The following is a 24109-nucleotide window of genomic DNA, read 5'->3' on the forward strand; positions in this document are numbered from 1 at the left end:
TAAGTAAAGAGAAAAACCTTCATAAAAATAAATAGACCTACAAGATAAATGTTAACATTTATTATTCTTGACTATATGGTAAATAACAAATCAAAATAAATTTGACTCAGTAGAATTATATATAATGGACTAACAATATATATGTATAATTTAAAGAAAAGGTAATAAATGTAAATTCGTCATCAATTATATTTATACAAGTTTCCTAGGTCGTACGTTTTACCGATGATATTTTAGCCGCAAGAAAACTATTCTCTATGAGCAAACTAGTACTGTATAATTTGATTACATGATGACTAAAAAAGTTTAATTCATAACGAAAATTTATAGCTGCAGCGAACTTTAGTTCTAACTCTAACCAGTATTTAAATATTTATTTTGAGAATCTGTCAGTAATGTCAAGGAGTTTAGGTTAAGTACATTTCAATCAGTAGGAATTCATTATGACAGCGGCCTATATGTTGTGAACAGTCTGATTGTGGCCAGCATTGAATTGCCAGGCTTAAAATACAAAAATCGAAGAAGCTGGGAGTATCTTTTGAAATCTAGCCATAATGTTTTTAATTTTTTTAATTTATCGGCCATGTCTTCCTCGCTTTGCTCTCTGGATATTTGAAATATGGGTATCATAACTAGCATAACGTTGATACGAAATTTGCTATAGCTGTATTTTCAATTAGTTTGTTTCATTTTATAAACTCGTAAGTATTAATATAATAACGAACGCTTTTAATATTATATCTTGTTTATCTCCTTCTGCTTTTTTCGTTTTTTTCCAAGTGTAACATAATTACATTATAATTGGAATTCACAAAGATTGATAATTTTCCTCTATTATATCCATTATATATCCATAACTAATTCCAATAATAGGGTATTTATTCTACTATGTTTGAAAAAGTTCTTCAATTGTTGATTTTCCTTCTAAAAAGCCGAAAAAAAACATCGGCAAAACAAACACGTTTTCTTGCCATAAAATTAAATGAAATTTTAATCCTTTTTTATTCTTGCAAAAACGCTGTCAGTCATTTTGGTGACGTAATATTTGTAAAAACAACAGTTGCTTATGTACGACCGGCTCATTCGACGTTAACGGCTACAACTATTTGTTTTTTTTTGGGAAAATAATGAATTACAATAGCTTTCGTTGGTGTATAGTGTGCAAATACTAACATTAACACTCTTCATCACACTAGCAAAAAAATTGTTCATCATAGTACTAGATGATATTGAAATGACAGTTTTTGCCTATATGACGTCACACCATGGCAGCTCATGTTTTAGGTCACGTGATATACAGACTAAAAATTACCACTTTTAATTTTAATATAATAAAACAATAATGTGCTTTTATGACTCAAATTCAGAATATTCAAGTATATTTTAATTTTTATCAAATTTCATAATTAATTTTTCACTACCGGATGTACACCCTATTATTAAGAGTATTTTTTAAGATAATTTTATTCAAATTCGAATAATTTGTTTAACTTTCAAAATAATTCATAATCTATTTTTAGTAGCTTTCAGTTTTATTGAAGATGGTTCATGGTATAACAATATTTATTATTTTTATTACCGGCACAACTTAAATTATAAATATTTACGAGAGTTCGCATATTCATTTATGCAATTTCAATTATATTATATACTTAGATTATTTTCATTTTAACATATTTTCTAATACTGTACAGTGTACATATAATCTTATTTAGTTTTCCAAGGCAACATATTATTTTGTGAATAAAAAGGTATTTATTATAATTTGTCTACTATTAAAATAGAATAAGGTAATGAAAAAAGAAAGCAGATTATTTATTCAAAAATTATTTATTTAGACTTTAGCGTAGAAAAGTATTTAACATGTCAAATATAAAAAATCCTTAGCTAACTATAATCTTTATAATTAAGTATCGTTTTACATAGGTAGGCAAAAACTAAATTTAATCGTGAGTAATAATATAAGCCACTTTATTCTCAAATGAGATCAGTCTTACCTTAAAATATTATAATTATATAATTTACACTATTTATAATACCTACAGTAATTTTATTTTTAATCGTCTGAACATAACTTGTAGGAAATTTATGTAGATATTAAGGACACATAATTTTGCTATAAGGAGGGTTTGAACCTTGACATGTAAAAGTCGCAATCAGGACAATAGCTAGCAGGATGATTAACTGTTTTCTTTCGACATAAATTACATGGTATTTTTTGTGAAGTCGTCGAAACAGATGTTTGGTTTTCATTTGAGTAATTTCCGTTCATCGGAGCTGCTGGTATGGGAGATTCTGTTCCACCCTTTGTCCCCGGCTCGAAAGATACAGATTTCTTTTGAATTTGCTTCGGTAGATGTTGATAAGGATTAAAACCTGTTTGAGAGTATGGATATTGCTCATTATTAGCAATACTGTCCGAAGTGGTAGTTGGGTTATACGAAGGAGCGCGTTGTTGAGAATTTGCGTAGTGTCTACCATCTGGTAGACGGTTTTGGTTGTTTGCATTATTGTCAACATAACAGTTATTAGGCATTTTCTGGTAATTTCCATTATAGTTATCGACGGATACGTCACCATGTGGAGGTGGAACCCTTTGGTAGGAAGGATGATTGTTGTTATAGTGATTTGCATTATTCACTTGGGAGTATCGACTAGAATAATCAGAGTTAGCGTAACTTGTCGGTGGGTTGTGATAGCTCTGATAAGCTGGTGAATTGGTGGGAACACTTTGGTAAGGCGAATTACTATTGTTATTTTGTGCGTTTTTGTTGTATTGACGATTTGTTGAATAAGCAGATACTGGAAGAGCTGCAGGAAGCAATGGCAATCTATGATAGTAATTGTTGTTGTGTGTATTATTTTGACCTTGATTGATTTGATGTAGTTGACTTGGTGGATGAGGATAAGTATTCGGTACTGATCTTTGAAGGCTTGGAACATGTTTTGACATATAAGTACCATTATGCGGCGTAGGAGTCAGTCTGTTAGCAGGAGTTTGGTTAGGGTTTTGTGGGCTTGTGTTGTTTTGATTGTTGTATACGGATGGAGGTTGATTATACGGTATTTGATTGTTGTCACTTTGTGCAGAATTGGCCGGTAATGCTTGATATATCTGACTGCTGTTTTGTGGACTAGAGTTAGAATTTGTGAGTACTGGTGAATTGCTTCCATGTAAACAAGTGCTTTTTTGTGGATTATATTGATGTTGAGGCCGTGTCTGAGCAATTTGATAAAATGGGTAAGGATTCTGCACTCTATAGTAATCTGCATGGACACCATCATTAGGAGGATATGATGTTTGTGATGACGCCGAAATGGAAATTGTAGATCTTGAGGACTGGCTGTCAAAAGACTCAGTTCTTTGAAGAGATGGCTTATCGGTTTGCAGTGGTACAGTAATAAGTTCTGTTCTGTTCATCGCTGATTTTAAAACTCTTTCTAAAATTGGGTTAGGTATGTAACTGTCATCTTCTTGATCTTCTGCTGTTGCAACTAATATGACTTGATCGCAAAACGACACAGATTTTTTCTTCGGTTTAGTGCGATCGCCATAAATAGTAGTATTAACCATCTTAGAATCGTCATATTGATCTTCAATTTGTTTAGGATCTAACGAAGAAGAAGAAGTGCGTCGATTGTATACTCTGCTATTAGACTGATTAGAACAGTTTATTATGTCACGGCTACTATTTATACCTTTGTATGAAACATTAGAGCGTTCACTTTCATTGTTTATATTTTGTGCACTCTTTTCAAATCTAGAAGCAATATCTCTAATACTATTACTATTCTCAGACACTTGAGAAATGTTTTCGTTAGTATTTGTAAGTTGGCAATCTAGCGAACCAGATCTTTTAAGTTTAAGTGCAGCTTGTTTAGCTTGCAGTTCTCGTAGCCAATTATCCCCAGAAGTCCCAATAGTTTCCAACTGATTTAATTTTGTGGAGCCATCTTCGTTTCTGAGTATCTCATTTCTTTTCTCTTGTAATTGTGCTAATAAAGAACCTTTCGATGTATTCATTTCATTGTCATCTGGCCCAGAATAGTTATCAGAAACCATTTTGTGTATTGCCATTTTCATTAATTTATCCTCAAGTGACCTTAAGTCAGATGGTGAAGGTGGCGGAGGAAATTCTTCACTAGGCTGTCTTGAATGGTTAACTGAATTCATTGGACTTGGATAAGGTGGCAATTCAAACATTTGTGGAGATCTTCTCATTGGCATCACACAGTCGACAACATCAATACCATTATCGAATACATTGGATAGATTTTGAATATTGTTATGCGTAGGTAGTATATTTGGTACCGCATCTCTTTTAATTGGACTTTGTTCTTGATGTATCATGGCCTTAGTAACAACTGTATGAAAATTTTGAGAAGTGTTCGGCGAGTCATCTAGTCTATTATTATTATATTGATTCATGGGGTTTCCATCATAGGAAGGCAAAAACGGTAACGATTGAGGCTCATCACCATATTGTTCCGAGAATCCACCATCCTCTTCATTGTCATGTGTATAGACATACTCGCCATGAGTAGCAGGCGGTAAGGGCTGTTGTGGCCTAGTTTGAATACCGTGCTCTAATACTTCTGGTTCGAACTTAGGCCCGCTAAGCTGAGAAGTCGTTCGCAGCGGCGGAGGTGGAGGTACTTTAGCAGCAGTTAGCATTTTTCCAGCACTTCCATGAAAACTTTTCCGCATTAATTTACTTCGCTCTAAATTAGGGTTTGTTCCACTAGCTGCAGAGTATTCCAAATGACCCTCAGATAAATAGCCACTTAAATTTGGCTTTTCATCTTTCTTTCTTCTTCCTACATCGGCGTCGTCTACAGAAGAAACACGTGTTTCCTTGTTTTTCGATTCAGTATTGGCATCAGCCCCTTCAGTCAAGTCTGGCATAGAACGGTTCTTTCTCCTTATTAATCCTCCCATTAACAACTTTCTACGAATTTTATGTTGTTTTTTATTTGCTTTTTTATCTTCCACGGGCTCTTCTTTTTTCTCTGGAGCCACAGATATCTCTTTTCTCACACGACCACGGTCCTCACTTCTTGAACGTTTGTCTCTACCTTTTTCGTCTTCTCGAGATTTATGTCTTGGTGGACGCTCTCTTGGCGGATTATCAATATCATCTTCCACATGCTTAGGAGATTTTTTTGATGATCCTTTCTTTTTAGGCAAAGTAGCATAAATTTCTATAGTAGTTGCCGAACTCTCAAGGCCACCTTTGGTATTTCTTATTGGAGCAGATTGTGGGATTTCAGTCACTCTATTCATTCCAGCTATTCGACGTTGCAAGCTACGTGCTCGCATTACACAAGTATTGTGTTTCATTCGAGCGAAAGTCATAGTGTGTTGATTATTATAAGGTGCATCCATTGCAGCACGGGCTTTAGCAGCTGCTGCATCACACAACACAAGCGCTGTTTCATAATCTGCATCATCTTCAGCGTGACGAGATTTTTCTAATAATCTATCAGCTTCTAAGCATAGTGCTTCGCAATCACCTCTAGTAGTCAGTTCAGGAATTTGAGCTAATTGCAGATTATGGCGTAAGCCTTGCTGAAGGGGTAAGCTGTCGGTAGACGATAATGAATAAGAGTCATAGCCAGCATCACACGACCCTCCACTCGATAACTCTCCTTTTCGAGTAGGACTACTTGGAATGCTCCCTGGTCCTCTTCCTCTTGCGTACATATATGGACTTTCGACTGTAGATGAAGAAGCTGAAGACGCACTGTTCCTGTCACCACTCCAATTTCCAGAATCTCTGCGCGCTCGGGGTCGAGGTTCTTGACTATCTGACGTGGAGTTTGTGCTTAAGCTCCTTGCTAATTGAGCTCGTCGACTAGCTTGAACTTCTAACATGTTTTCGACACTTTTTCTACTTACATAATCGCTATCATTGTCCGGACCAGGAGTAACGGCCCTTCTGGCATAGCCCGCTACTGGTCTTTCTGGAGCGGGAGTGACCGCTCTACGTGGTTCAGGTGCAGGAAATGGCACTACATCTTTCGGCGCATGTCGTGTATCACAAGGTGTTCCGTCAACTGCAGCATATAAAAGCAGAAGGGGTTGAAATCTTCCTCTTCTACACTTTTCAACTACTTGAGACCATTCAGGTCCTATTTCTTTTACATCGGCATCGTCGAAATAAATCCATAGTTGTAATTTACTATGGAAAAAGAAGGTTGAATAGTGTTTTCCGTAATAAGTGACCAGTCCGACGAGACGATGCGTAGCGCGGGCGGCCCAGGCACGGTCAACGCAAGCGTGAAATGCGTCTGTCGGTCGTAATTCAGTACCTAAAGCTGCATACACAGCTGCAACATGTTCAGCCGATGGTCTGTCGGAGTCCCATACCATCCCGATTGAAACAACTTCGGGACGATTCATTAAGGTTCGGCAAATTTGAATCTTGGCTCCGCAAGCATTCTGGAATAAAAAAATATATATATATTTTATACATTTTAACAACAGTTATTTTAAAATATAGGTAGACGGGCGAGCAAATGAACCATCTAATGATATATGCTCACCACTGCCCATAGAGATTGGTGCTGTAATTAACTATTCCTTACATCGCGGATGCGCCACCAACCTTAGCTAATATGTTATCCCCCACCCCTTGTGCCTGTAGTGACACTGGCTCTATGGCCCTTCAAACCGAAACAGAACAATACTAAGTTTTTTTTTTGTCATAGCTGTTTGGTAAAAAATATGACGAGTAGGTGGGACCTACCCAGGGGGGCTTGCATAAGGCACTATCACCAAGAAGAAATTTTATTCAATATATACAAATAAAAAAATACATGTGTATTATATATAGTTCAAAACTTAAATACTTACGGGACAATCTCGTATGTCACCCATGCCTCCAGCCTTTCTTAAAAGTAAACCGAAGCTATCGCCATGCTCTCCAAGAGCAGCTTGCGCTGTTAATGCGGTTGCAGATACGTAGTGGACCATCTGTTAGTATAGATAATATAAAATTAGCAATTTTTTTTTGACTATAGATTAATATTTCATATTAATAAGTAAATATTTGTTAAAATTTACCTGAGTGAAAGGCAGAGGTTCCGACGTAGCTTGACATGCTCCACACACAGACTGTTCCACTAGCATCATGGCAAATTTTCTGTGTGGCACACAGTGTGGAGCTCTGCAGGCGTCATCATCTCTTTTATCACCCGTGCCGGCCGCAACATGAGCATGGACTCTTAGCAGAAGATGCTCGAAACATTCGCTGGCGTCGGCCATGCACCCTAGTTGGAATCGAGCTCCTCCACCCCCAAGAGCCTTGCGCAGGCCATCGGCAGCCGGCGCCCGTTCCGTCGACCATTGTAGTTGTGCAAAAAGCTCCTGTAAATATAATAATGTTCGCTTAGTTACATCTGTATAGATATCATTTGATTTATCAACTAAAATTAATAACAATATTTGAATAGTATATATTTATCTGTATCAACTTAAATGTAAAATTTACTTGCTTAAAGAAACGTAAACATGTGGATATAAAAATTGAACAGACCTAAAAAAGAAAGCCGAAAGCGTGTGTAAGCGAAATATACTTTCATTAAAATAGCGGGAAGATTGAAATCAGCTTGCTTGTATCGCAAGATTCGAATGAAACCAGTAATGCACGAATATGATAGGTCAGAGGCACGAGCGCCGTGACGCGCGCGAGAGCACTAAAAGTATTATATACTGTGTTCTAATAAGATTTTTTTGCAAGATACAACTACATGGGTCTCGGTTCATAATATCCAAGAAATGAAGTGATTTCTTTTATTTTTGAAATTTTCAATTACGATATCAATTACATAACAATTAGGTCATATATAACTTTATTTTTTATTTTTATAAGTCCAATTTAAACGTAGTACTTACAAAATGATTAATAACTTCATTAAAAATTACGACCCAAAAATAACTATAATATTTCAGTTCAGTCAATCCTCTCGCAATCTATTGTAATATGTCTTTGGTATATCTGAATTTTTGAATTTGGAATTTAAATTGATATTTTTTTATTTAACATTATGTTATTTTCTAAAGTATTGATGTAAATGTAATAAAAACTACAGGAAATAACTAACAACTTTAAGATATTGATATTAGGAATACAGGAATTTTGTATAACTACAAAGAAGTCATTGGTTATGAAACAATTAGTTCAGTATTTACATTTATTGCAACAGCGCGTTCGATAGTCGATTAAGCAGTTAATAACACATTAATGTAAACTATGCTCAAAAATAATGTATCGAAGAAATCATTTGTGGTTAAACAGAGGTGAGAACTCGGCTACTTCTCCCATTGTTGCGTGAGAAAACGAACTTACGCTCCCAGGCATGGTCTTATTCTGATTGCTTCCTATCGAACAATAGGTACCTACATAAGCTAATTTCTAAAGAAAAATCTAAGTGTAGTATGTATTATATTTATGTGAGACTATACCCTAAATTATGAAAAAACAGTCTTAGATTTCCAAAACTATGCAAACTGTATACTGTACATCGTAAAACTATATTTGTCATCTGCAACCATTTATTTAAGAAACAATAGGTAATTCAACACACAACCGACTGTAGGCTTCGTCTGGACATGAATACAAAGCACATTTTAAATATTCTTTAAACAAATTGCCGTTGGAGGAACCGGCACAATTACCTTTTAGTGGTCAGAAACGAACAACGCATCACAAATATTCCACTTGTACATAACTGTTACTTCAAAACCTCCTGCTAAAAATGTCCCCAAACCAATTTTCAAATAACATTTATCTAGCTATCATAATATCAATGATACGTTTGGGTATTTACCTCATGCTTCAATCTTAAAAAGTTTTATTAAAAATAAAAAGAAACGTAAAATAATTTAATTTATACTTTTTAAATGAATTATCAAAATGTTAATAAAAAATAATCGTATATGACATTGCAACAGCTTGACGTGAACAAACTTCCTGCCAAGAGATAGCTTACTGTAATACCAGAGGGGTCTTGTGTATCGCAATTTTTTAATTTACCTTTACCTTTTATAAAATACTTTAAATTTTGAACAACTTGAAGCAATAAAATATATAAATTTGTATGTATTGTGTGTAGAATACAGACACATTCGCTCTGGTTCAGTTTGCGTCCATTATTTTGTTATCCTATCTCCATCATGACGCGCTTTGTTCTTGCACAGATAACAACCGCTCTACTAAGCTCCTATCAATAAATCTAACGCTGCTTAATAAAACAAAATAAAATGCAAGTCGGTGAATATTTATAGCAGGAACTATTTAAACATTACATAAATGTGTTAGTATCTTTGTTTAAAAGCAAATGGCTTGATTGCATATTCAATTAAATGACAGGAATTGTTACTAATGAGTACAGTTCTATTTAAATTGATGATGGGAATTCAACGTATAATTCAAGTAATTAAAATATTTAATGATTTTAAATTTAAATTAAAGAACCCATTAGAATGTATGTGAATTGTTGTATTCGTAAATATATATTTAAGTCTATACAGGTTATTAGAGAGGGTAGAGGATAAAAACAATATATCACGTATTCACTGTTCAAACTTACTCTGAAGAGCGACAATGTAGTTTGACTAAGAAGTGTTTCAGGCGGGTCTCGTCTAGCAGCGGAAGGCGGCCGAGACCGCGGTAGAGTATTGTGTCGCACACCTGCTAGAGACCCGCCTATTAAATCCTTCGGGGGCAACAACTCCCTGTCCTTCAGACCTTCGATCTTCTGCTTTTGTATCGCCGTGCCACCTTTACCTCCATCGTTTGATTCTTTACGCTTATAACGAAACTTGATCATTTCACTGACTAGTCCGCATCGCTTGCACTAAGTACGCACACTGTTGATAGCCTGGCGAATTAATTGAATTCGATGGTTCATTTAGATTCAATCTCCATAGCAGTCGTGATCGAAGACAATGGCCGCGCGCTAAATATACATATCTCTATCAATCGCTGTGTCCGCAAACAACTTCGTATAAGGCAATAAGTAAACGAAACACGTACACTTAAGAAAAGATTAGAATTCTACTCCGCTTCTAAGTTACGTTCAACTATTTTCTATATTTAAATATATAGATAGGCTTAATAAGACATTTGTGAATATGTATGTATTTTCGGCGGGAAGACACCGGCTGCGGACAGGTAGAGCGGCAGGTGGTTGAAACGGGAAGCTTTCGAACAACTGCCGAATTGCGTCACAGTCCGAGATATAAAACCAATCAGTCACTTTTAATAATCTCCGTTAATTAATCAAATTATTTAATTAAGCACTTAACAATAATTATAAAGTTGTACAGGGTCGATACGATCGTCTACACGAAGGCTTTCTATGAGACTGGCTCGAGACTTGAGGCAATGGTGCGGGGGCGGGATATTCGAGCGCCTTTACCTTCCAGGTAGGTCCGCTTTTTTGTAATCTATTGTTGACGTATCTCACGTGGGCTTAACGTTGTCCCTGTCTAACTTGTATAAGTAACTATTAGAACCTTCTCTATCATATATAAGGCACAATGCTTTGTTTATGTTTCTATGGCAATAACTAAAACTAAGAACACAATGAGCCGCGCCATAAAGTTTATGGCGGTACAATTTGAGAACACGTGCAACTAAAACTGCAATCATTTGGGAGATGATGCTGAGAACAGATGGAATATGTTTTTAAACATAACAACGGTATCTTTAGCGTAATTATTTTAAATTTATTTTACAAACTAAGTACAGCACGCAGCAATGCTTTAAAAATATTTTAATTTAAGTTTAATTTTAAAAGAAATTCGAAATATATTTAAAGTATGATGTATTGTCAGATTATCCGGCCTCTAGCATACTCATTATAAAATATGAGATGTATTAACAAAACAGATCGCTATTATATTATTAACAATGTATTTTTTTCTGTTTATCATATCAACAATTTGTTGTGCTCTGGAATGACTCACATTAGAGGAATCTGAAGGGCATAAATAAACTGACAAATGACCACGAAGTTAATATCGGTCATCATAAGTGTCGAAGTAAACTGTACCACAAGTTTTTCGTTTGAAAATTTGTTATGTATTAATCAGACGAGCCGCTTTCTCAGAGTGAGTCAGAGTACAACCTCGTCGGTTGTAAAAGTATGTATGTGGTTATATTCATCACCAGGATGTTATAACACTATAACAATCCTTTAAAATATTTCCAGCCACTTGTGACTAATTCCTGGCTTTACAGATTACGAGTATGTTGGTACTCGTAATCGAAAATACAAACTAGAATAATATACTTATAAGTAATTAACGGCCGCGGTACAACTTCATTGCTTAATAACTTATTGTCAGTGATTTGTAATTATTAAGATTGAGCGATAATGAGCTATCTTATATTGTATACCTAATTTTTCTTTATATATTTTTTTAAATTATGATACCATGTTATGTTAAAAATGATTAAGGAATACATTCATGAAGGACAAACGAACGCATTGAATTCAAGGCAGGGATCATGTGAGTTCTATCTAAAATGTCTATAAATTTGCATTATATTTGAACGCTATACAATTTATCGTTGTGTAACATTTAATACAACAATACATTGACACCGTGCTGCCTAATTAGCTCCCACTTACGTAAATAATACGAACATTTTACTGAGATATACAGAACGGAAATACTTAAGTGAGGTTGAACGATTTTAAACGGGGCTGGTTATCGTAATGGGAAATCGGTTAAAAAGTGATTCACTCAGTAATAAGTTTACCAAACTAAGTTTAACCTATCTTAATTTGAACAACATTTAATTATTTTAGCATTGTCAACATTTGCATTTAAGCTCCTTTGATAATAACATTATAAATACTATCAAACTATTTTCATATAAGCAAATGGACATAATTAGCACGGTTGTTTTTCAGATGTTTCAAAAGAGTTGTATTGCGTAACCTTGGTAACAATATAACACAGCAAACAATTAAAATTCAACCATAATATGTAGCCAATATCAGGGAAGACTTGCCAACTATGCAGGACATATTACATTCTGCAAGTGTGTGCACAAACACAGAGGCACTCTATTACTTTACTCTCATAATCCGATGGAATGGCAAATCCTACACGACCGGAAAGAGTTTCGGCGCAGGACACACCTCCAACTTCGAGAATTTTTCGATGGAAAAACCCAATAACTTTTTATCAATCCGACATGTGGTTTTAACCCGATCAGCGGATCATCGGCCTTATTTAGCCACGAGAACAACGAGTATGTTCGTCTACATAATATGTATAACATGGTATTAAAGCGATGTATATAGTTTAATATAGTAATAGTTAAAGTTCCTTAAGTTGTAGAGAGTTAGAATAGTAACAGTTAATGTTGTAAATCTCTTTATTCACATAAATGTGCTATAACAAAATCGAGTACAAAGGCGGACTTATCCCAGTACTAGTGGGTTTAATTTAAGTGGTATAGGTCTCTAATACAAAAGCCAAGTCTACACCTATATAAAAAAATGAGGTACCAGTAATTCGAAGATATAATTTCAATCAAGCGTTGTAACCGTGGGACGATTCTCACATGTAGCTTGCGATCCAGTTACAGTCTGTGCCGACTGTGAGAAACAATAATCAATTATGATATAAACGACATTTTGTGTAATTAAAATATCTTCTTTATTACAACTTTATTTTTTATATTACTTTCACTACCTCAATGATTATCAAAATGTTATTTATTCAAGTCAATCTCGTTACATTACGCCAGCGGTTGTAGAGTTGGAGTGTCGATTAGGCCGAGGAGAATCAAGAAAAAAGAACGGAGCGAAAATCTCAGTACTTACTCATTTTCTCTAATGAAATATAACGGCAACCATATGTTCAATGCAATGTATATTTACTTCCAATTAATAATTTCGATATTCATGAATATAAACGTAGAAAATAAATTATACATATATGTATGTAGAAGGAAAAGAAGGTGCTACAAAGGAGGTCATATGGTTTTTTGCAGTTCGTATGAAATTTCGTCATCGTTTCTGAGAACAGGCTCATTCACAGAGCTGATTTGGGCGGAGATGGATCGCATACTAACAGAATCCATTGCAAAACCGGTATTTATTTATTAGTATTTTTCGCAATACTCAATTTAAGAAATATTTTATCGATTAGTAGATGTTAAAATGCAATGCTACATAATGTTAGTTCTAGCTCCTTTTGGTGGTAAATTAGCCTACATTTTGTAACGTTTTAAATTATACACAATCTTGTGCGAATATGCAGATACGGTTCGTTGAAAATGAACAATACTTCTCAGCCTGTAATGTTATAGAATTTTTGTGTTGCACCAATAAAATTTTAACTGCCCTTTGTTGATATCTAAAATCATGTAAATAAAAAAAGGTTTCAACTATATTTTATTTTCGCGATGTTAGAGCTGTTAAGCTTCCTTATTTTCTTATTATCTGTGGTTAAAAGTTACTAAATATTTCACAATGGCATTAAATAATTTTGACAAATTAAAATATTTTTTTAATTTGCAGTTAATTATACCATTAGTAATAGATAATTATTTTAAGCGTTTATCTCATTGACATGCTATGTTTAGGTACTTGCATTTTTCGTATCTATTTAGGTTTTAATGATTAAATTAACATCATTTTTGAATTGTTAATATAATACACAAAACTAAAATATAGGTACTTAATATATGTACTAGTATTAAGTATGTATGACATTCGCATTTAATGAGCACATCTTTGGAGTATCATAAGTTTAATTTGCCTTCATGTTTCAAATTTACAATACAAATATATAGATATAGTATATCAAACATAGCTTACTTAATCTTATAATGTTTTTTACAATAGAATGTAATAACTAATAGTTCTTTAAAATCTAATCAACTCGAACAAAAGTCATAAAGTAAAAGGAGTTCAAGTCTGACGAACTCCTAACGCATTCGACTCGATTGGTTTTACGCTGAATTATATATACGGCAATCGATTTGTTCTACGCGCAACATCTGATTCAATTGTGCCGAGGAAATAACTCATTGTATAAGCGATTACAATAAACTTTAAATGTTAATAGTGTTTACGGTTATTTAAGTCAGACAGAGGATTCAACTATAATAAATCAAAAAAAATATATGTTCATTTGTTAAACAAGGATATTCAACATTTAACATATTATCTTTATGAAATTATCACAATTAAAACTGAACAAGAACCGTGTAAGTATATCGCGCGAAAATACGTCAAAAACAATGGTTTTTTTTCTCACATGATAAAGTATTAAGTAGTTGATATTGTACAAAGAAGTACATTCGTAATGTAATGATTGTTATTGTTTTAAGTAAAGACGAATTCTAAGGTTGATGTTTACCAAATAACGCGGATACGGTTTCGAGTTGTCTGATATGTCGCAGCGTGGGTGAACAGACAATGGGACCGAGTGGCCGCAATTATTGTCTAATTACATCAACTATTCCGACGAATATACATGATTATATCGATTAATGATACTTGGAATGTGTATAACTTGACAAAATTGAATTGTTCTTTCGATAGACTCGATACAGCTATGCCAGTACATTCAATTATATCTAATAATTTTTCATCATAACTAGCATTGTGTTCCCTAATGAACGGAATGGCCATGAACAAGCGGTATCAATGCAATAAGTTGTCGCAGACACATTTAAATAAATTAATGATACAGGTTGTATATTCAGCGCGCTCGAGGCTAACGAGTGACTACCTCGTGAATGTTTACTAGAAATCACTTCCAATATATTCACTACTCACTCACTGTACTCTAACACTGACGATAATGAACTTTGACACATCAATACACAGACACCAGTTGCAAAACACTTACACAAAATCTCTATACGTACATATAGAGTGAATCGATGAACAGTTAAATACGTAGTATAGACTCGTATTTTTATAACGATACGCGTCTGTTCGCGGCGGTAGAGAAACAACTTATACACTCTCGCGCAGAGACAGGCTGCGTAGGCACATGCGCGCGACAGAGATAGACGTCAGAGGCTTCGGCGCCACATATAAGGTGGCACGGGTGCGACCGAGACGCACGAACGACTTAAGCGGGAGTCCAGTTACGTATCTCGTCTCGATACAGCAAAGATGAAGCCTTTGTAGCTAGAAGCTTTTGAATATGCTTTTCAATTAACACACGTACCCGTACTGTTTACACCTTTTAAAATTCGCGAAATTTATAATGTTGTATTTTAGTTTCTTATTAGCAATAAAATAGCAATAAACTTTAAAATAAAAAAAAAACTGAACAAGACATTCGTCGATAATGTCGAAATATCGAGCTCCACCAAATAAAAATAAAAAACATGGTAAATATCCCGTTTTAAATACTGTTAGTAAAAAAAAAAACTGTTTATTTTTTTAAACATACTGACATTACTTTAAGAGTAGTAGTGCAAAATTTAAAAAAAGTATAGGGAGGATAATATATTCTATAAAGAAAAAGAAAGAAACTACAAGAAATTCAGTTTTGCAAAACTATTTTTTTGATTCATTATTGTCAACATCCTCGAAACTAACAATCATCCTGTTCACATTTAAATATTCTAAAAATGATCGTATCGCAAATAATGCCAGCAATCCATTGACACATAAAAGAACGACATTTCTGCATTTCAAAAATAGAACAGGACCTAGAATTGGCCCTTGCGGTGTGGGTGGATTATTTAAGATATAAAGCAATGAGAGAAAGCTTTCCTTTTAACGTCGTAATATTGACGTTTATATCTTTTAGTGTCGCCAATTAATTCATTGATTTATTTTAAATCTCATCAACTAAAGTAGTCAAAAATTACCACTTCAAATTAATACGAATAATAAGGTTTACTTCAATAATATAACAAATGAAAATACCATATTTCTGCGACAGATAATTAAAAACTTTAATATACGTACACATTATGTGTATATTCCTTTAGTATAACAGTTACACACATTGAGTGTTTCAATCAGTAATCTGAGAAACAGTCAAGATTACAGCACTAGGAGCTAGAAGCTAGGGTCAGCCTAGAACCGGTTTACGCAACCCGATGCGTTTCCACGTACACACGACACCCGTGTACATAATGATGATAACGTTTACGTAACATGATAAGTCTTATCATTTCGTTTATGCACTTGATACATTTCTTCCGCTAACTGTTTGTAAGTGATGCGCACGGCTGAAGCCTTACTTAATAAAAAATATATTTTAAGTATAATTTAATTTAATACAGAGACACGTACACACACATTTTTTTATATACAATAATATTTTAATTAGGTTTATTTTTAAATATTTTCCAGTTCGATTTGTGGGCAAAGTAAAATTATATTTTTTGTACCAGTTAATCAAAGTGTCTATTAAAAATAAAATGCTCAAGTGATTGCGCGAGGCAATTTGATTGGATCTTTAACGGGCGCGAATTCTCGCAATCTATTAGATAAATGTCAAAAGTTTACCTACTGCATATGGTACGTTGACTTTATGCAAATATTGCATGTAATTAAGATAAATAATATATCAATTTAGAATTTAGAAAAGTATCAACTTAAAAGATAATTTTATATCTATGACTACTAAATTATTGACTGTATATGAATATAGGATGTATAATGTATATACATTAAAAATACGGCAAAAAATATGGCAAAATACGACTAAATGTAGAGCTTATTTCGTAATTCAGTGCTGTTGGCTTTTATTCCGTTTCTTTGATAATTTCAAAAGATTTGAACAGAGAAAGTAGGACTAATGGACTGTCAGTCTGTGCGGTATATTGAAATAACATAATATGAAATCTTTGCTTGACATTTCAGAATATGAAAGGAGACGATAAATTATTTTATACTGTTTTGCTTTATAAGTTTCACGTGGTTGTGAAAAATACAGATTTATTTGTGACTAATGTATAAATTATTTATAATAAAACACTATTCCACTAAACTATTTAAATCCACTTTAATTTTACTTCCAAAGTTCCCATAGCAGTTTCGTCCAATCCAAAATGAATATCATAGATTATTCAAGCTCTCGACCAATGATATCGCGACAATTCAACGTCAAATATTTTGCTGTAGTCCTCTTGTGGTCGGAATAGACTATAGGTTCTAACTATATAAAATTTAACCTCGTAACATGATAATTTAAAAGTTTTTTCAATAAATTATATAAAGATTTTGATTAATAAATAAAAAACGGTAACGTCTCCCTTTACTAGTCACAAATCTACGACTAATAGCAATGTGTGTCGCTGTCCTACTTACTCGCCACGTGCGCTCTACTCACGACCAGTTACGCCGAAAACATCATCGTACACTATCTCTTTTGTGACTTAAACAAACGTGCTAGTTACCTTAACAATTAGGAAATAAAATGTCCCTCCATTCATTTTGTTTTCAATTCGTATATACTATATTACAAAACTATGTATACTGTATCTTGTTTCTAGTAGAAATTACTAGTACTCATATAACCTTGTCTGTCTCTATGCCTTGATAGTCTTCACTTTAATATAATTTTGTTGCATAGTCTGTGGTCTAAATACCGGCTTTTTTATATTAAATTTTCATTTTTTGCTTACCTGTGGTATAGTACCTTTCAAGTTATACGAGTTTCATTTCTCTCCTTTTATAGAAAATACGTAGTGGTTTATGTAAGCAGTGGCAAATACAAAATAATACGATTATTTTTAAATAATTTAGATTAATTAATATATTATTTTAGACATAAAAAGTATTGGTAGACGTTGCTTTGTATGTTGTGTAGGAATAAAATTAACATTTTAGTTTATATTCTATTGTTGTAATTTATAACTTAATAACGTTTTTATTTTGAATTTTCTTTTTAATTCTTTAAAATTCAGTGACCTGACAAAATGGCGAAATGTATAAAGTACTTAGATTATATTTTATTGATGCTAAAATCGAACGTAGAAAAACGAATCGGCATTGATGAAATCGCTAAATATCAGACGGAGCAATACAGTTGTTTGTTTATAATTTTTATAACTTTTATAATAGCCTAACAAAGTAATTCAATTTGCTTCAGAAATAGTATAGTATGTATTTAACGATAAAAATCAACAATTTCTATTTATGAACCGTAACTAAAAGGTATAGTTACGATTAAGCGATTACGTCACAACAGAACCAAGAGTAATTACAACAGATAAAATTTAGCCAAGATAATAGAACAGTTGGCATTCCATTTAACTTTTAGCTGACCAGCGAGTTGAAGGTTACAGACTGTATCGGTAAAGTTCCTTACAAAGTTTCCTCAGATAAAAAGTAATGGTGGAATTAATTAACACATTGCACATTTAAATGCTTCTAGTCCATTTCCATCTTAGTATGGGCACATTCATAAATAAAGGAATTAGTATATTTTATAAGAATTGTAGCGAACCTTTTTGGTACTACTAAAGTAGACTAATAAATAATAATTTACTGTGGAAAAGTAAGACTAGAATACGATTGCAAATTTATGTAAAAAATTCTTTCATATATATTGCTATTTTATATGTGTATGTATTTAAGTTATTTATATAAATATTATAAGAATGCAAAAATTTATTAATGCATACTATAGACCTACGTGGCTTGACGGGGCTCAGGCGGCTCAATAAGCATAAATTTTAATGATTACGTGGAATAAGCACTTCCAATATTTTTAACTGTTTATGTTGTATTTAGAATACGTACGAATCTTTTATTAAGCAGTAAGTATTTTTTGCAGTAGGTGACATCATAAAAAGTTACCGAGCTTTGGAGTAGGATGTGAATCTTAAGCAAAGATAGCGAGTCATCATTTACTCTCTTGCGCTTTATTTCTGTTTATATTTCAAGAAAACAGTGACGAAATATGAATATCGGATAACATTCAACTACGATACATAAACCCGCCAAGAAACCGCATGGTGGAATACGCTCAAAAACTTTTAACTTTAATGGTGAGAAAGTATCTGCCCAGTGGTAAGTAAAGAAAACGCCTTACCACTGGTTAGTACTTGACAACAGAACGAACAGTTTATGTAGTGCTTATTTTGTTCTACGCAATCTCTAATCTAATTCCATACACAGTACTCTATCCTTTTTAAGCCCTTAAGTATTTCAGAGAGATAACCTTGTTAATATTTTAATTCAGGTCACGTTATATTAATTCCAAGTATCAATTTCTAAGGTATATTAATAAATGTACGCATAATAAGTTACCCACAAGCGCCTCAACGACCGCAGTACCGATAGTCATAAGTCGTGTGTCAGATGGCAATGACATCTCCCATGAAGATTGACGTGCGCTTAAACCGCATAAAGACGTATATACATAATAAATGACTTGCACTTTTCAAACATTATAACTTCGAATCGAGTTTACTATGCAGATATGGTTGTTTTTACGTCATTGTTCTTTTTAAACATCTGTCATTTTCGAACAGTTTACAGACAGACGTTAGTCTTCTACAGTACAAAAAATAAATACGCAACTAATTAATCTAAAAAAATTGGGATAAAACGAAATGCTTGAGTAAATATTTCAAACATTTATGGACAATGACAATATAACGGGCATATTAGGTGCTCGGTGTGTACAACTGTTGGCCCAACAGGCCTGTTTGCCTGGGCGAGTATTGAAACTCAAAATAAGCTTGAACATCTTAAGGATGATCCCGCTTATCAGCTTAACTCATCTTTATCAGAACAGTATATATGCTTTTAATAGATTTAAATACGTGTCGATTGCTTGAGAATTAACTGGAAGTAGTTTCTGGACTCTTTATGCTAACGATATATCCCGGATCAACATAATATATAAAATATATGTATCCAAGAAGATGAGAAATTAATAGAAAGACAATATGCAGACATCTTTATATGCTGCACTCAGAATATTAGTAATTATTCGTTGAATTCGACATTGACATGTATTCTGCGGTTGATCACGTTCGACTATGAGCACAAACACGCGCCTCCGAAAAGCCATCGAAAAAGTAAATTAAAATATTAATTCCGCCTTCTGCCTACCCACGTAATTAGTAATATTAAAAGCTATATACATAAAAAAATATATTTAGAGAAATTTTCATTGCGTAATACGATATATGGTAGTAACGCGTGGCGTAACGTCCGACGCGACGCCGACGCGGCGCCAACACTTCGGATTGACAGCGACCTGTCGATAGGTTTTAAATAAAAGCTATTATTTAAATGGAAGTATGCGCTTTATCAATGTAATAGATAAACATTGTTTTGATTTTGACAAACACGAATATGTATTCGTAATGTAGCTATGTAGCTACATTTATATTTATCTACAAGTAACTTTTATAACAATTTTATACATTGTTGATTACGTACTATACAAGGAAATCATTTATTCAAAATATATTATTTATATTATCTGATTAAAGTTCCTTATTCTTATAGCATAGATTCTAAGGAAAAATCATAGGAAACCTAGAGACTATACCTAATAGTTTTATGAATCATACCGCCTTAAACATACAGTCGTGATCATTGTTTAAGCTGAAAACTTCTTAAATTTTTTATCATACTGACGTCACGGCCCGACTTTTCAACGCTACAAATAAGTTTTTATAAGTTAATGCTATGTATACTATGCCTAACTTATAACACTTTTAACTATCTCCGAAACAACTAATTAAAAGTTACAAAGTAAAAACATCAACGTTAACGTTAACATCTGATATTGCTGTTGGTATTTCTTATCAAAACCATGCATTTTATTAATTAGTTTATTTAGGCAGGTGACAGCCTTTATAGTAAGTGATTAGACGGGTGCTTAGAAGCCAACATTTTAACTGTCTTTTTATCTATCTTTTCAGCTGGCTGTATTTACGACTACCTTGTGCATTTTATTTAATACTAGAAATTAAAAAATATATATATAATAAAGCACCTACAGCTCAGTGCCACTAAAGATTTTATTCAACGTTTTAACTCTTTAATCAAATCGTGGCCGAGAAGTCTTACATCTTTTGATAGGTTAAATTAACACCTACCGCGGTACACGGTATGTATTAGCATTGATTATTTTTATTTACTTACTTAGTTTAGTTATTGGAGTAAAACGTCTTGTATCGTTACAAATAGAGTTATGGTAAAAAAGTTATTTTGCAGAAAAATAACACTTTTTTTCTTGCCTTATAAAAAAATTTAAATGAACAATATTATAATAATTCTACATACATATTATAGGAAATTTAACAAATAGCTTTAGTTTATTCAATTACCATTTATTATACAAAGTTTTCTTTAATATATAAATAATATAATATATATTATAAAATGTATAAGTTGGTAAGTGCAGATCGGACAGTGTAGAGACTGAAGTAAACGAGAAGTAAAACCAGTTCTGCAGCTGCGCGTGCGCACTCCTATTGTAAACACTCGTGTTATATTGGTGGTATATCATTTTAGGACTTACGTCGGTCAAGAGTACGAATATATTATAAAATAATTTATTTAATTATTTACTAAAAACTTTAAAGAATATTTTTGACGAATATTTCATTTAAATATAATTTACACAAATAAAATAAATATATTTGTATTGTCTACTTTGTTTTTCCCTTGTTCATATATTTTGGAAATGAAATGTCAAAGATACACGTAACACATGTTTAGTTTACGTTCGAACAAAATATAGGAATAATTAAAGATAACTCACACTATAGACTGCTCTGTAACCCAAGGTTCCAGCGCTATTGTCTATGTGATTGTTGAAGCTCAGTCGTTGAGCTGCGTTGATTCTTGGAATGCAAAATTATTGTATATTTAAACATAAAATGTAGTATCATATATGAAATAATATTTCCAAGTATTTGTAATAAATATGCATTTAAACTTTTAATAAGTTTATCAGATACATAAGCAAAAGTATCAATCGTGATGTTGTATCTAGACCGAGAGTTTAATCCGTATCAGAATATAAATTATATAGACGAAACGTCGGTGCGTGAGAATACCGCATAAAATGCATGTTACATATGATACGCTCAATAACTTGATATTTTGACTCGTAAATTATGTTTAAAAACTATCATTGTTTTACAACACGCAAACCCTCTCAAAACCCTTAATTCTAATCAAAGCTATTTATATAAAGTGAATATGTAAAGTTGTGTTATTACAACTGATAATATTATAACAAATATTATAACACCGACGAGACGTAATAATAATAAAAAACACTTCTGCAATACTGCCATACTAAATGTACGTACGTTGGGTATCGTTCACATCGAAATTTGTTTAGGCATTTAATATGTATGGTCCTATATAGAAACTCACTTACATACATGAAACTTTGATAACATTAAACTCTTTTTGGACATTCGTGTAACAAGTCAACTTTGACTTGAATTTAGTAGTTGGTCTTAAGTAACTTGTATGTTTAAGATCTAATAAGTTAAAGGTTAAAAGTTGTAGTTGAGTGCATATAAAAATAAATAACAATTTATTGATATAATTTAGCATGTAATACATATTTAAATCCGTATGATAATGCAAGCTACAATGATTACTTGTAACATTAATGTCGTAGGTATGTATTTTGATGGATATAATAATGATTTTATGGGGACTATGATTGCACTTTTAATATCGAAGATTGCTAGCTAGTACGTTTAGTTCTGAACTTTTCATTCGTATAAATTAAATAAAAAACACACAAAGAAATACTGAAGGATTATATATATAGAGCCGAGGTGGACTAGTGTTGTAACCGATGATCATAGCTTCAAATCCGAGCAATGGTTTGCTTAGCGTTCATTAGTATGTCATGCTTAGTGTGCCACTTAGTGTTCATGTGCTTAATTTATTTATTGAAAACGGGTAGACTGTCTCCCCCATCCACAGACATTTCCGCCTTAAAAAATGTTCATTTTCTCTAACATCGCCAATGGGCCACCATGTTTTCGAACTAAGATGTTTTTGAAGCTACACGTATTGCTGTTTGGCGATAGAATATATGATGAGTGGGTTATACCAACCCAGACGATGCAAGTACAGTTAATGTTTTACAACGACTCGGGCTCAACGGACAATATCGTGCGAAAACTTGAAAACGTTTCAAGCCTTCTTAAAGGAAAACCTTGTCCGGGAAAAGATCGGGATGAGGTTTACTTTCCATTTACTATAAAACATTTATAATATTGATATAAAATGATAACTACCAACAATTTGTTACAGATCAGTCCAGCAATCGCTTCAGAGCTAAATTATAAAGAAGGCGCTAATAAAAAAAACTATTTGTATATAAACCAATATTAAATAAATGTACATTTATATTGTATCTTTGAGATAAATTATGTTTTTTTTTTCTTTTGAAATATTTCAATGATTAGTTCATTGATATTGCATGGTGTAATAACACCGTAATTGGCTGGCCCAGTTTGTATGCAGCTTTAGGCACGTACAGCCACGACACAGTTCTAAGAACGTGCCTATCTACTAATTCTTGCTACACAGTAACGTAATTATATAAATAAAAAAAATGTTTAAATGTAACAATCATATAGCACTTGCATTATAAATTATGCAGCGATTACGTAATTCATTCACAAGTACAATTAAATTGCAATTAAAATATGCATTAAGCCTTATCGTTTACCATTTACGGGCTATTCATTCATGTATTTATCTGCATTATTTAATTGATAATAATATTCCTTAATGAACATTTTTATGTAATATTAATTGCTTCACGTTGAAGTAATTCCCAAAACTTTTCGTTTTTTTCGTATATTTCCTGTTCTCATTTTGAATATACGATGGAGTCTCAGCGGTTCCCAAACTGACGAACCCTTTTGTACACTATTTTAAAAATAGCCTCAAAATATAAGTGCTACACGCTTCGGCTCTTGTCATTTAGATATTTCGATTCTAATAGAAAATAGAATAGCTTTTATATAATAATAATTAATATATATCTGTATAGGCAATTCTATTATATAATTCACTTAATAAATGAACTGTTAAAAAACTACTTTATGGATGCTTTCGGATATATATATTTTACGATTGTGTTCTGTGCTTA

The 24109-nt window shown here is 33.0% G+C and overlaps 1 protein-coding gene across 8 annotated transcripts in view; it reads right to left on the minus strand.

Moving 5' to 3' along the window:
- Nucleotides 1-1811: 1811 nt before the first annotated feature.
- Nucleotides 1812-24109, minus strand: part of LOC113401159 (uncharacterized) — a 52393-nt gene continuing 30095 nt past the window's right edge. For 2 of the 8 annotated variants that reach the window (XM_026640951.2, XM_026640960.2), the window contains exons 3-5: nucleotides 7067-7369; nucleotides 6857-6976; nucleotides 1812-6442 (exon numbers count right to left, since the gene is read on the minus strand). In XM_026640951.2, the coding sequence (XP_026496736.2) occupies nucleotides 2117-6442; nucleotides 6857-6976; nucleotides 7067-7369 (4749 nt within the window). In that variant the 3' untranslated portion in view covers nucleotides 1812-2116. Of the gene's footprint in view, nucleotides 6443-6856; nucleotides 6977-7066; nucleotides 7370-9594; nucleotides 9964-14767; nucleotides 14992-24109 lie in introns of those variants that run through there. The other 6 variants (XM_026640959.2, XM_026640954.2, XM_026640958.2 and 3 more) reach the window with 6 other exon arrangements.

The sequence above is a fragment of the Vanessa tameamea genome, chromosome 7 (assembly GCF_037043105.1).
Source record: "Vanessa tameamea isolate UH-Manoa-2023 chromosome 7, ilVanTame1 primary haplotype, whole genome shotgun sequence".
NCBI lineage: Eukaryota > Metazoa > Arthropoda > Insecta > Lepidoptera > Nymphalidae > Vanessa > Vanessa tameamea.